Source organism: Protopterus annectens, chromosome 9.part0 (assembly GCF_019279795.1).
Source record: "Protopterus annectens isolate FY-2018-M chromosome 9.part0, PAN1.0, whole genome shotgun sequence".
Lineage (NCBI taxonomy): Eukaryota > Metazoa > Chordata > Ceratodontiformes > Protopteridae > Protopterus > Protopterus annectens.
Window position 1 is genome coordinate 1,159,550,118 of NC_056743.1, and position 16,042 is coordinate 1,159,566,159.

General features: G+C 37.1%; 1 protein-coding gene across 1 annotated transcript in view; it reads right to left on the reverse strand.

Annotated features, from left to right (window-relative positions):
* Window positions 1-16,042, reverse strand: part of LOC122811893 (matrix metalloproteinase-17-like) — a 609,760-nt gene that overhangs the window by 384,709 nt on the left and 209,009 nt on the right. Inside the window, exon 7 of the mRNA XM_044084040.1 lies at window positions 5,327-5,420. Within this exon, the coding sequence (XP_043939975.1) occupies window positions 5,327-5,420 (94 nt within the window). The remainder of the gene's footprint in view (window positions 1-5,326; window positions 5,421-16,042) is intronic.

The window sequence follows — 16,042 nt, forward strand, 5'->3', positions numbered from 1 at the left end:
TTCAGCCTTTTCTGTATGGAAGAAAATTCACTGTGATGACAGATCACAACCCTCTAACTTGGTTAAATAGAGCCAGTCAGCAAAATGCCAAGTTGCTGAGATGGAGTCTGGGGGTTGCAAGCATATGATATGTCAGTGCAGCACTGCAGTGGGAGTAGCAATGCCAATGCAGATGGGCTCTCAAGACAGGGAATGGGGTGAGGTACACTCAGATAGATTTGACACTTTCAAGCGATGTTTCTCAAGGGGCACTTGAAAATTTGCTTGAGCTCCACAGGGGGGGGGGGGGTGTTGATTAGGGAGAGATGGGCGAAGGCTGCCAGCCTAGTCAAATAGAATTTGATATATAATTCTGGCATTTGTAAATAAATGTAAAATACAAAGATTATTAAAGATTATTAGAATAAAACTAAGCACACCCAAGGGAATAAATGCCTCTCCACAGTCTAAAGCGATATATGTAATAAATCCAAGAGTCAGATAGTACAAAAGGCAACCATGAAATACGAAATAATCCAGTCTAGCATATAAAACGAATAGTCTTTTAATTTAGTGCACAAAGGTAAGCGCTTTCACAGATCGCTTCATCAGAACATAAAAATCTCCTACCAGCAAAAACATTTCCTTATATATCTATCACATCATGCTAAATCAATTATTCATTTAACATTTAAAGAAGAATAACATATTATATAGAGCTATAAAATTCAAAGGGTGTTGTCAAATTTCTAAAAACATGTAGGTGCCTGTATACTTTAACTGCATACATTTGCAACATCAGGCACATAAATGTAAATGTATAAATATCTTAAAATTTTAAATCATTCTTAATGAAATACATAGATATATAAGAAATGCATGTAGAAACAGATGTAAAAAATATATAACAGAAGATATAAAAAATATATCTGCCTTTACTAAACATATGCAGCTAATAACTATGAGAATGAAATATACTTAAATTTACAGTATACAGGGTAGAACAAGGGCAAATACTGATAGAAAAAATACATAAGAAAATAATTAAAAAGAAGTAAAAAAAGAGAGATACAATGGTACAATAGTATATCTCTGTAAATCTATCACCTAACAATTAAACCCCTGGATCTTAGAATAGGTTTAAGCAAGGCCCTCTCATTGAGGCCTCTCCCTTTATCTGCTCTCATTCTTAATGTCCAATTTGTTTCCTTTTTCTCTGTACCATTCCTTATATTACCTTCCCTTACTATTGGTACCACTTTATCTATGACCATAAAGCGAAAAACATGCTCATGGCCCTTGGCCAAGGTATGTTTTGCTAGGGCATCATTAGTGTAACTTACCCTGATAGCATAGAGAAGTTCTCTCATTCTATTACGAAACACCCTATTGGTTTTACTGACATAGAATGAGGAACATACCTGGCAAACAGCCAAATAAACTACATGGGGAGTATTACAATCAGCAGATACTTTACACTTAAAAAGTTGGCCTGTATCTGGATGTATAAAACTGTCACCTACACTGATGGACAAAAGTTACATCTTCCACAAGGTGTAGTCCCTGTATAGTTAGCAGTATTGTGCTTTTCAGAGGTTTGGCAAAGTAGTCTTTTAAGATTAGATTTGTTTTTATAGCTGAACATGGGCCTGTCCCTATCTATATTCCTAATCTCTGTATGTGTAGCTAAAATACGCCAATGACGGTTGATAATATCAGATATAGCCCTATTAACTGTAGTATAAAACATGGGTATTCTCATTCCTAAAAACTGACTATTTTGCCTGTTTTTAGCTTCAGTGCATTCAGAGTAATATGGTGCAGCTCTATTCTCTCTAAGAAGATCCTTGTTCTGAAGGCCAATTTCTACCTCGGGCTGGCTGTAACCACGTTTAAATAACCTTTCCCTAAAGACATTTATCTCTTGCTTATAGCCATCTTCTGTTGCATTAAGGCGAGAAATCCTCATCCCTTGTCCATTTATAATGTTTATATGTAATGAGGATGCATACTATGTCTGTGGACGAGTGTGTTCCTGTAAAATTTCACCAGTGTTGATACGAGCACCTGTTACTCTCTCCACATATACATCCAAATATTCTATTTTTATAGGTGAAAAATTTGATGTAAATTTGAGGTAACCAGTCATGTTATTCATTTGTATAATGTACATTTTTAACTCAGCCATGCACTGAAGCTGAAAACATGCAAAATAGTCAGTGTAGGTGACAGTTTTATACATCCAGATACAGGCCAACTTTTTAAGTGTAAAGTATCTGCTGATTGTAGTACTCCCCATGTAGTTTATCTGGCTGTTTGCCAGGTATGTTCCTCATTCTATGTCAGTAAAACCAATAGGGTGTTTCGTAATAGAATGAGGGAACATCTCTATGCTATCAGGGTAAGTTACACTAATGATGCCCTAGCAAAACATACCTTGACCAAGGGCCATGAGCATGTTTTTCACTTTATGGTCATAGATAAAGTGGTACCAATAGTAAGGGAAGGTAATATAAGGAATGGTACAGAGAACAAGGAAAGAAATTGGACATTGAGAATGAGAGCAGATAAAGGGAGAGGCCTCAATGAGAGGGCCTCGCTTAAACCTATTCTAAGATCCAGGGGTTTAATTGTTAGGTGATAGATTTACAGAGATATACTATTGTACCATTGTATCTCTCTTTTTCTTACTTCTTTTTAATTATTTTCCTATGTATTTTTTCCATCAGTATTTGCCCTTGTTCTACCCTGTATACTGTAGATTTAAGTATATTTCATTCTCATAGTTATTAGCTGCATATGTTTAGTAAAGGCAGATATATTTTTTATATCTTCTGTTATATATTTTTATATCTGTTTCCACATGCATTTCTTATGTATCTATGTATTTCATTAAGATTGATTTAAAATTTTAAGATATTTATACATTTACATGTATGTGCCTGTTGTTACAAATGTATGCAGTTAAAGTATACACGCACCTACATGTTTTTAGAAATTTGACATCTCCCTTTGAATTTTATAGCTCTATATAATATGTTATTCTTCTTTAAATGTTAAATGAATAATTGATTTAGCATCATGTGATGGATATATATATAAGGAAATGTTTTTGCTGGTAGGAGATTTTTATGATCTGATGAACCGATCCCTGAAAGCGCTTACCTTTGTGCACTAAATTAAAAGACTATTCGTTTTACACGCTAGACTGGATTATATCGTATTTCATGGTTGCCTTTTGTTCTATCTGACTCTTGGATTTATTAAATGTAAAATACAGGCATGTTTCTTGAGTGTAAAAGAATACTGTGAAATGTGGAACTGCAAAATATGTGACAACATTGCACTCTACTGGCCCAGTGAAGCATGTTGTGACCCTTTCATGTTAGAATTCGGCTCCAGTGCGTCTGGATGAAGGTTTCATGCCCATTGTTTTAAGGCTAAAGTTTATGACCTGAATTTACATGTGGAAGGTGCTTTATTGCTCTGATTTCTGCTAGAGTGTATAAGTGAAATGCTTTATATTATTGTAAGTTTCTGAGCAGGTGTTAGATTGCTAAATAATGTAGTTTGTGGCCTGAGAACTCAGACCAGGTGTTAAGATGATGCAATATGAATACTGGGAAAACCTAAGCGTCCAAAATGATGTAATTTGCGAGGGCCTAAAAAACATGTTTGTTAGTAATGTTTAAATACTATTTCTCACAAGAGACTGGGAGCATTTTGATCTTGGATATCTAACTCAGCACTCTGCCTAAGCTCACATGTAAGTTTATAGCACTGTAATTTCTTGTAGGAATAGTTAAATCTAGTTAAGATTAATTAGTTATTTTTCTTTGTAATCAGACCTGTCCTACTGTATTATTTTAAGTTTCTGTGTGGTCTCTGAACTCTTAGATATCTCTGTGGTGTAGTAGTTTTGTCTTGTGTTTTAATTATTTATTATTAAATATTTAAAAAACCTTTACCTGTGTCTTGTTTGTGTAGAGATAAGCTCTAGAGTACATTGCATACGTATAGAGGTTATTGTAATAGACCACTCTAAAATAAGCCTTAGACTGTATAGTCACATTACCAATTGGATAATAATATTTCACAGTAATAATTGGACACCCTTTTAACGGTCTTTTAGTAACTGATATTATTAGCTGGGTGGTGGCAGGGATTACTACTGTATGGTCTGGGTAAAGGGGCACAGCTGGAGACTCTGTGTTAGCCTTTCCCAGGAGTGTCTGTGAAGTTGTATAAATACTTATCACAAAGTGTATGTGTATTGTGTCAGCCACTTAGGCAGGGAAACGAAGCACTGTTGGACAGAGAGGGTACTGAAGGTTTTTGCTTGCCCAGCTAGGCTGAGACCTGAACCCTATGCTGTGCCAGTAGGGAGTCTTATTAGGGACCTGGTGAGCAAGGGAGAAACCAGCCCCAGACTGACTGTGATCTCTGTGTGCACTTAAGGGAAATTGTACTTTACTGTGTGTATTAGTTATCCTTTCCTCTGTTCTATGAGACGACCTCCCTGATGTTAGTGGTGAGGATTGAGGCTCCTTGATTGCTGGGCCAGGGCATGGTCATCAAAGTTACAGTGGTAATATCACAGTAACGATGAGGAGTTGGGATAATCAGTTGTTCCTCATCATTACTGTGGTAATATTCACAGTAACGATGAGGAGTTGGGATAGTCAGTTGTTCCTCATCATTACTGATGTAATATCACAGTAACGATGAGGAGTTGGGATAGTCAGTTATTCCTCATTGTTACTGTGGTAATATCACAGTAATGATGAGAAGTTGGGATAATCAGTTGTTCCTCATCATTACTGTGGTAATATTCACAGTAACGATGAGGAGTTGGGATAGTCAGTTGTTCCTCATCATTACTGTGGTAATATCACAGTAATGATGAGGAGTTGGGATAGTCAGTTATTCCTCATTGTTACTGTGGTAATATCACAGTAATGATGAGAAGTTGGGATAGCCAGTTGTTCCTCATCATTACTGTGGTAATATCACAGTAACGATGAGGAGCTCCTCCTTGCTACTGTGATATTGCCACTTAGTAGACAGGCAATGCCTACCAACATTTTCAATGTTTAATTAAACCTGATGGCATTTTATGACAATAATTACGGATGTGGGCACCTATGCCACATACTGTCAGATGCTATAAATGTATGATAATAACATTCCTGTAAAGAACATTCAAATTTCATATAGCATTAAATTCTGTTAGTAAATAACTTTTGTAGTTATACATTAGCATATGTCACCCCTCACACACACACCCCCACTCATTTTAATATTCCAGATATTGGTTCTTCCACATCATGCATGAAGTATGACTCACCTCAGTGTTGGGGATTCTTGGTGAGTATTAGGCATTATTGGGGAATTTGCTGTAATGACATCAGGGTTCTCTGTTGCTAGTATTTTTCTGGCACCTAAGAGTGAAAATTAGAAAGGAAAACCACAAGACTAAAATAAATACAAGCACACAAAGATTAAAAGTACTTGTCTATTGACTCCATGTTCCTGATCAGTGGTTTAGTTTAACAACTTATTGTTTCATTCCTTGGGTCATTTTCAGAAAATGCTGATATCTCTCAGGCGTATATTCTACATCAGAGAATTACAGACAACTTTGAGCAAATGGAAGGAAGTAAATTTCAAACCCACAGGTTTCTATGGTATTATTTTCAAAATGAATGCACATTCTTTTGTGTTGCATAATTTGTTGTAGACCAGCTCGCTAGACATCTATATAATATACAGGTTGAAAATAAGAAAACAGGGTCAGATGTTTTCACAAACAGAAGGACACTACATAAACTTCTGAAAATGTTCTCAATAGAACTCAGTTTAAAGTTTTGACATGTTCAAAACTATTTGTTTTGTAGATTCCTTTAGTAACTCTTCACTGAAAGGTCTAGCTGCTTGTTACAGCAGATCAAAAGGTGGTGATGACTGTGTAGTGTCCCAGTCTAAATTGTGTTTTTATTTTTTACTTCTTAAATTAAAACTTAAAGGAAGATAAATACATTAATTTTTTTTCTTCTCAGATTAAAACTTAAATGTCCACAATAACTTTTAAAATATTTTTATCTTTTCCATTAAAACTTGTTTTTAATTCTGTTAAAGCAATGATGAGCAGCAGAAATATTTTATGGTTTTGGAGGTCTGTTTAGAACCTCCCACTCACTTGCTTTCACCACAGAATGTGTGCAGTATATCCACATCAGACAATGTGTGGCTTATCCACAGAATTATGCATGTTGTACCAGATCTGAAAACTCAGAGGCATCTTTCCCATTATATATTGCAGCATGTTTAAGTTAGATTGGGATCTGGAGAACAGACTTACTCATGTATAGCAGTAACCTATATCTAGTGTATGCAGAACACACATGCCTACAGGCTAGTCACATGCTCCTACCAAAACATTTAAGCAGCACTCTCTGCCATCGTTTATCACCTAACTGAGATTTTACTCACACTGGGATACTTTTATTGCATAGAAAGTAAAGCAATGTAATACTCTACATGCAGACTACCTAAATCTTGATATAGATGTTGCCAAAGTTACATTTTGCTATTTGGAAACACACAACTGCAATACTAAAAGTGATCAACAGGTGACAGCCAAGATAGTTTACTACTCAATACAGCAAAAATAGCTCACTTAGCCCTGTCCCACTGTCTATGTCTAAAGCCACGTTCTGTAAAACATACAGCTTAGTGCAGGTGATTTATATTCTGTACAAAGTATTCCAGTGCTGTAAAAACTAACTTTCAAAGATCTTGGATGTCTCCCACCTTACACACACACACACACACAGGGAACTTTGCTCTGTAAACCCTTTTTATTTTTATACTGTGTTTTCTTAGATTAGGGTAAGAATAATTATCTCCTTTTTTGGGTACACAGGTTTTAAGCATGTATTCTCTGTGAGTGTGTGTGTGTGTGTGTGTGTGTGTGTGTGTGTGTGTGTGTGTGTGTGTGTGTGTGTGTGTGTGTGTGTGTGTGTTGGGAGGTGTATGTCACCCATCATCAGCACATATCCTGACATTGGCTTAGATCAGGGAAGCATCTAGTATGGTGTATGTACCTTTTACTTTTCATGTGCTTGCTTGCTTATATATTTATTACTTTTGTTTATCAGGAATGTCCATCAGGGTGTAAAACCCCTTTTAAGCTGTGGCCTGGGGAAAAAAGCATCACATATAGTACTGAAATTGACAGCAATTATAACACAAATAATAGCAATTTCTGTGTGGAGTGTGCATGCCCTCCCTGCGGTCGAGTGGCGTTTGAAAGACATGTGCAAATGGTTGTGCCTTCGTTGAAGGTTGGGCTTCGGGCTGGCACCTCGGCACCGTAAAAATCTACTGCCTATCATTAACAGACCAGAGTTCCGCTGTGGCGACCCCTAAATGGGAAAAGCCGAAAGAAGAACAACAACAGTACATATTCCAGTTAAGTAATAAAATTACTACAATTTAAGTAGAGTATATTCCAGGTAATAGAATCATCCACCTCAACAATAGGTCCCTTAAATCCTCCAACAAATGTACTATTAAAAGTGACAACATCTACCAGCAGCTTTGGAGACTCTCTTTACTCTAATCACATTTCTAAAGCATGGGGATCTATCCCTCAGAATATTCTAAACATCAATGACCCAGCACAGTTCAAAATCCTGCTAAAGATCCATCTAAATAACAACTGGTTATGCTTGTGTTCCTCACCTGGCTGAACATACTTGTCATTTCCCCACCTCAGCCCATCCTCAAAGTCTTTCTTTCTACCTTCTATTCTAATGTATATATGATTTTAAAAAATATATATTGTATGTTACTTGACAAACATTATTGTATAGTATTCTATTGTGTAGTTTGCTTTATTATGATTGGTATAATGTTGTGCTGTTATACTGTGCACTTTTATGTATTCTCCCTGGACCTCTGCTGAAAATGGGCAACTAGCCCAGTTGGATTTCCCCAGTAAATAAATGTTAAATAAAATAAATAAAAATAAAATAAATAAAAACTAATTTGGAACAGAAACTGCAAATGCACTATCAAGATAAAAAAGTTTAGGGGACTGCAGGCTTACCATTTTAAAATAGATGCAATGGAAAATTTTCAAGGGGATCAAAAATAAGATTATATAGTATTGCACAAATATTTCTGAAGTCTTACAGACCATGTATGAGAAAATATAACTGTACAGTATGCTGTATGGAGTGAAATGGAGAAGAGTTTAAGTGAGAGGTGGTTAAAAGGCTAGGGTATAAAAAAGGACACAGGAGACGGGGCACAGTAACAATAATGTTGCAAGCTGATAGCTTAGAAGAATTGAGGGGGAGAGAGATAAGGGAAAACACTGAACATGCATGCAATAAAGGTGGCAGATGAGTACAAATAGGGGAATCAGATATCGGTAATGGTTAAGGGGTAAGGTGCCGAGATAACTGGACAGAGTGGAGGGAAACAGATTGGGAAAGAATGGCATGGAGTACAGTGATAAACATATAGTAGGCAAGGGTCAAAAGATAAAAAAAGGAGGCTGTAGAAGAGAATATTCAACCGTATCAATGAAAGTTACAAAATGTGAAAGGGGGGTGTGTATACTGTTCTATCTAAGTTAGCTATCCAAGGGAGTTTTCTAAGATGAACTTTGAAAGAAATTCAGGAATGAGCTTGCTTTAAAGACAGTAGAATGGTGTCCCAAATTTTGAAAATTTAGCTGGAGAAAAGAGACTGCAGAACTGTTAGATTTAGTGATAAATTATAAGGAGTTTATCAGTGAAAGTAGCAATCTGGTTGGAGTATAGGGCTGAATGATGCTAATAAGCAGTGGCATTTGTCTACTTTATAGATGAGGGTATGACTTATAAGGAGTTGGGTTTTTCTTAGATAGTGGGGAAGTTCTAACCAGTGCAGCTCATCGAGGGTCAAACAATGATGAGTCCATTGGGGGGGGGGGGGGGGTTGCAGCACATTTAGCTTGTTGCTGCATTGTTCCATCTTACTGAGCTTGGTAGCGATAGGCACAGAATAAAGAGGATACAATACATTTTCTTGTCTGTAACAAAGGTTTAGCTCTGTAGAGGGATCCTATCTTTTTATGTGTTTCTTAACCATATGTTGCATGTGGTAATCACATTTCTGAATTTCTTCTACATGTACATCTAGCAATTTGGTATGTGGGAGAAGATCAATTTTAATATTGTTTAAGGAGGTAGTAGAGAAAGCAGTTTTTGAATATTTAGTTATTTCAGTGTGAAAATAATGTATCTGGATTTTTTGAGGGGGTAAGAAACAACTGTGATTTTGTCAGGCCATGTTTATTGAAATAATGGAGTCTTGGGCTATTTTTTGCAGACTTTCTAGGTTTTGGGCAGAGCAGATAAGAGTGGAGTCATCAGTGTGTTGTACTATGGAGGCAGTCTCCGTTGTTGAACAGAATTCATTGATGAAAATGTTGAGCACTTGGCAAAAAATTGATCATTCAGGGTTGCCAACAATTATAGGAATAAACTAGGAGAGTTAATTTTTTTCACTTAATTGCTTGTTTATATGTTCATAGGTAAGTACTATGAAGGATGCACTTGTGGGCCATTTTAGGCATTGCCATTTTCCCTTTCTGTGCTCCAATTAACCTATCCCATTTGGTTATAGAGTAGTCTTACCCATTCCTTGGTCAATAATTATATATTACCCATCGGGCACCCTCTGTTCATTAATGGTATGGGGGCAGTTATGGGGTAAAATTTCAGTTTCCCATCCATAGATTCAAGTTGCACTAGAACATGAACAGAGATGAATTTTGTTTTAGGTGGATGGGGAGTCTGTTCCAGAGCAGCAGTATCCTCTGTGAGATATACCTGTCCCTACAAAGTGTATTGTTAATGTTGCAGAAGAGGTTTAGATCACTAGCTTGAGTATTTCTGATGCCATTTGACTTGGTGATATGCACTAAATCCATCAGTACTGGGTCAGGGGATGCCCTGTATGCAGACACAGGTCACCTCTTAGTGGTCTGTAGGATACCAAGTGTAGTGACAGGGCTTTCAGTCAGTCCGCGAGGGCATGTTGTTTAAGCCTTGTATCCCTTTAGTAAGGTGTTGGTATGGGCATTCCAGTTGTTGCATATATCTGGACAGATACATGCCAAAGGGGCCATTATATAAAATGATTGGTCTAATAAGGGATGAGTAAAGGGGAGCAATGACATTCCTAGATCAAGGCACAATCCCTTTGTTTATAAACAGTGCAATACAGAAGGATTTTCTTACAACAACAGACACATGTTGGTCAAAAGTAAGGTCACTGTCCACATAAGTTTTAAAATCCTGAGCATCTAGGTCAACTTGTAGGGGCATATTGTCAATGTAGTAGTTCCCTTGGGGAGATGACTTCCCAAAGGATACATTAATGCATCTTTTGGCATTTAGTTTCAGTCCACCATTTTTGTATCGGTTATTTATTTGGGATAAACATTCCTGCAGGATGGCTAAGTCATCTGGGGATTCAATGACTACTCCTAGCCTGTAGTAATCTGCAAACCTAGTCATGAGAAACCTTTGGAACTGCCTTTTACTTCAGGAAAGTAGATGCCATACAGAAGTCCTAGCACAGAACCCTGGAGGACTCCATTGGTGACTGGTCTCTTTGTGGTGATAACTTCCCCTACTTTGATTTTCTACATCATGACTGTAAGCTGGTTGGCAATCCATCAGTTGACAAAGGGGTTTACTATCAATATATTTAGCATTCCTACCATGCCTGAGTGGGGAATTGTGTCAAAAGCTTTGGCCTGGTTGAGGTATGCAGTGTATACCATTTTGCCTTTATCCATTGCTTTGGTGATCTTTTAAAAAAGTCAACCAGGTTGAATAAGCATGACCTACCCTTGACAAATCCAAACTGAGACAGGTCCAGTGTTTGGAGGTTCCCTATGTCCTGATTGTTTAGTTCCATGGTAAGTCTTATCATGGATTTGCACATGAGGCTGGTCAGACTTATGGGCCTGTAATTGTATCAGTCTGTGAAAGGCCCTCCCTTATCCAGAAAAATGACTGAAGCCATTCTCAATTCATTTGGTAAAAAATCTATACAGAGACTGAGACTAAACAGTGTTATTAGGGATGTGGTTAAATCATGTTTCATGGTATTTAAGATGTATCCAAGGATATTGTCAGGACCCACTGATGCAGTGTTTTTAGCTTTTGATAGCACTTTTAGGACGTGGTCTTGTGTGATATATGGAAGTGAACCAGATTCAGATGTATCTTGAGGGACTGGCAGAGGGGAGAGAGATGTAAATTTAAAACTAAATTTATCAGTTAGTAGGTTATCTATATCTTCAGCCTCAGTGTAGGTAACATCATTCACAATGAGCTCAGTACATTGTGCTTTTGAGATTACAAACATAACTAAAAATGCCTTGTAATTGTCTTTGGCATGGGTAGCTATTTCAGCCTCAAACTTGGCTTTGGTGGATTTTATTAAGCACCTGCACTGGTTGTTTATATCATTGACAAGGGTTCTAACATTCTTGAAATTAGTATTTTTGCTTTTGCTCAAAATTCCTTTCCTTTTATTATAAAATTTGTCGATATTATGGTTCCAAATGGGGTTTGTCATGCACTTTTTCCTCTGGGTACAGTTGCATTTATGCAACTGTTTACCTGCCAGTATAGTGTGGTTAATTGTATTTTTCTGTGTATTAAGTGGAGTTAACTGGGTTTGGTGGGGATTTGAAACCTGCACACATACCACTTAGGAGTGGGTATTTTTTTTTTCTTTTCTTTTTTTTTGTTAACATTTGTTTACCGGGAAAGTCTAACTTGGAACAAAGACAATTTTCAGCGAAGGCCTGTGGGGGGGGGGGGGGGGGCTTTCTAGACACATGTCTTTGCAACATGGGAGGAAACCGGAGTACCCGGAAAAAAACTCACATGAATGCAGGGAGGACAAGCAGACTCCGCACAGAAGGCACTCTATCCAAGAATCGAACCAGGGAACCTCTTGCTGTGAGTTGACAATGCTACCACTACACCACTGTGCCATCTGTTTTAAAGAAATTTCTAAAGGTACCTTGAGTGGAATGAATCTCTGGTTTCAGTTTTATCCTGAAGCAGACTGTTTTATGGTCAGACGTAACAAGTGATGAAGATATACAAGGGATGGTGCAAGATACTGTCTAGTAAAGACAAAAACCAAGATGCTCTTCACGCTAGTGGGTAGTTTGATAATTTTCCCAGGGCATTTGTATTGACCAAGTCGAAGAATCTCTATGCTTGTGCACCAGTGGTGATGCAGGTTTCCTAGTCTATATCTGGGTAGATTATATCACCTAGGAAGATTGTCTCGGGTTTAATGCTGAGTGATCCTAGCTTCTGTAGATAGGTGTTGTCACTTTCTTATGTCATAGAGGGAGTTCTATAGCTAGCTAATATATGGTGCTGTTTGTTTCTGATGGTTATTTGGACAAGAAGACTCTGTAGTGCATCACTCTGCTTTACAAACCTTGATTTGAGTCACTTGTGTATGTAGACTGAGACACCTCCACCTTTGTTCTCCTACTACACAGTAGCTGGTCTAAATGTGTGGGTGGCATTATAGCACTGCACAGCTGGAGTGTGCTGTCGTATTTTAAACCTTGTCACAGTCACTACACTGATGTCAATATCCTCCAGAGAGAGAAGGGCTTGTATGGAATGACGTTTTTTGTTTAGGCTCTTAGCATTGATCAGTAACACCTTCATAGTTTCCTTTATTTGTTGGTAGGTATATCAGGATGTCATTTCCAAAAAAAGGCACTATGGGTGTAGTCAATGTCTTTGTCAATAATCAAAATCATAGAGGGGGACAGATACAGGCCATTCCCTGTGAAGCAGTGTGATGTGTCAATCTTATCCTTCTAGGCTGACAAATATTGGACAACCTTTGAATGACACCAAAAAATAAACCAATTATTGAAGTCAACTATTTTTTGCACATATTGTGGCATCATTATTTGTGAAGGTAGAATGCTGCTCAATGCTAAGCAAACTGTTACCTGCCTCAGACACACAGCCTTAGAGGTCCATCATGTCTCTCTTAGTATAGTCCAGTCAGGCACACAAGTCATTGACACAGGCATGAACAATGATGGAGTTAAACTGATACTTGCTATTCAAGGACTTGAGTGCATGTGTGATCTGATGGATTCTGGCACCAGATAAGCAAGTAGGGGTCACTGTTTCCTTGTCCAGCCTGTTAAAAGTTACATATGGATGTCTTACAATGGAGTCTCCTATAATAAGAATGTTTGGTTGGGTCGATGCCTGCCTTACTGTTTCAGCATCTGTGACTTTGGAACTACTTATGCTATGTGAGGAGGTAAGCTTATCTTCCTGAGTGTTCTTGTGCCTGTGTTGTGTTTTGAAGATCCTTGAGGTTAAGGCAAGTTAATCTTTAAAACATCAGCATATGATGAATTATGTGCATTGTGATGCCTTTGAGAGGTGTGATATGTGGCATACTGCTGACAATTTCCCTGTCTGAGTTTACCATGTGTGATATTTTTGTCTCCAAGGATAATATATACGTATATCTGTCACACACTGTGTCATGCTGATTGAGTAATAGATGGTCATCAAACAGTATGAGACAATTCTTACACTGTTTCAAGATAGCCACCTTAATCAGGATGGATAGAAATGTTCTGGGGAAGTGCCAGTCCATGATACTGTCAGGAATGACTCTGATGGCAGGAGTGACTATAACCACCTGGATTTCGATTTTAGGAAAATAATTGGGTGGACATCCTGCTTAGTATTTAAATTTCAATATACAACAACTAGCCTGGAAACCTTCTGCCACGAGCAAGAACCAGTAAACAAATTAGAGTAAAAAATCACAAATATAATCTTCTTTTTTCGGCTTTTCACTGTTAGGGGTCACCACAGTGGATCACTTGTCCGTTTATGATTGGCAGTAGAGTTTTACAGTGTCGAGTTGCCAGCCCGGCGCCCAATACTAATTATAAATATAATACTAAAATCAGTGCAAGCAGTAACAGTACTCTTAGTATTAAAGAAATGATCAAAGGTCATTTAGCCTGGTGAGTAGTTTAAGAGCAGAGCCTTTGGAAAAATGATACTTATGTGCATATTGCCAATAATCAATAAACAGGGAGGAAGGGGAGTAATATTGCCAAATTATTGTAAGGGGCAGGCAACAACAGATATACTGGGTTTAAGAAAACAACTACAAAAGGGTGGCTGGGAGAGAAAAAAAATAAATCTATAGCTGTGATCTGACTAGTCAAAACCTGCCTTAATGCAAAGACTAGTCATGAACAAGCCTGACATACACTCAGTACGTAAAAATGAAATTAGCATTTAATACTAACATTTAGCCCACTTAAACAGCAAATTGCACTGTAATATGTACTGGAATCACTAACATAGGCTTAAGGACCTTAGCTATGGTTACAGACTGTTAAAATGAATTTAAAATTACATCAAGAAATGAAGACACATATCTTTCTTTCTCTATGTACTGGAGCTATTACAATACAACAGTAATTTAAAAAATCACAGCAAACAGCAAAACTCAGCTTTAAAATTCATAGGCTCTTAGGAATGAGCTGACTGGCCTGGAACTCCCTTAATACAAAGCTTTGTCCTGAATTAACCTGACATACTCTCAATACATAGATGGAAATTAGAGTTTAATACTAACAATGCCAGCACTTAAAACAGAAAAATGCAATGCAAGTATGTACTGGAATTAGCAAAATGATTATTGGACTAAAGGCTGCTTTTATTTTGTCAAGTCGCCTCTTGCTCATTCTTGTAGTGCCTAGGATTTTGCTTGTTATTAGTTTTGTTGGCACTATTTGCCTCTGTTCTTTTTATATGTACTGGAATTACTTATATAAGCTTAAAGACCTTAGCAAAAGCAGATACAAACTGTTAAAATGAATTTAAAATCAGATCAATAAATGAATTACTTATAGGAGCTATTAGAATGCAAAATTATTTTAAAAGATCTCAGCAAAGAGCAAATTTCAATTTCTTAGACCTTCAGCTCTGAGCCAACTGCCCTGGAACTGCCTTAATGCCAAGACTAATCCTGAAGTAGTCTGAGATGCACTCAATACATAAAAATGAAACTAGTGTTTAAAATCAGCAGTTAGACCACTTTAACAGTACAATGCAGTGTAACTATATAAAGTAATTACTAACACAGACTTAAAGACGTTTGCTAACTAGATACAGACTGTTAAATGAATTTAAAATCAGATTAAAAATGAAAACACTTATCTTACTTTATCTATATAACGGAACTATTATAATCTAACAGAAATTTAAAAGATCACAGGAAACAGCAGCTCAGGAATTCTTATACCCTTAGCCCTGACTGACTGGCCTGGAACTGCCTTAATGCAAACCACTAGTCCTAAACTAGCTTGTCATACACTTGGTAGATAAGAATGAAACAAGGGATTAATACCAACAGTTAGACCACTGAAACAGGAAAAAGCAGTACAACTTTGTGCTGTAATTACTAATATAGGCTTAAAGACATTAGATAAACCAGGTACAGCCTGTTAAAATGAATTTAAAATTGGATCAAGAAATGACAACACTTATCTTTCTTTATGTATATAACATATCAATTGCAATGCATCAGTGATTTAAAAGTTCACAGCAAACAACAGCTTTGGCATTCTTAGACCCTTAACTCTCTGCTGACTGGCCTGGAAATGCCTTAATGCAAAGACAAGTCCTGAACTAGACTGACATACACTCTGTGCATAAGACTGAAACTAGGGTTTAGTAACAACAGTTAAACCACATAAACAGTAAAGTGCAGTCATGTACTGAAATTATTACTATAGGCTTAAAGACCTGACCTAAAGCCACTACAGACTGTTAAAATGAATTCAAAATCAGATTAAGAAATGAAAACATTTATCTTTCCCTAGGTAATGGAGCTATTAGAATCAACAGTAATTTAAAAGATCACATCAAAGAGTAGCTTTGGAATTCTCAGACACTTCGCT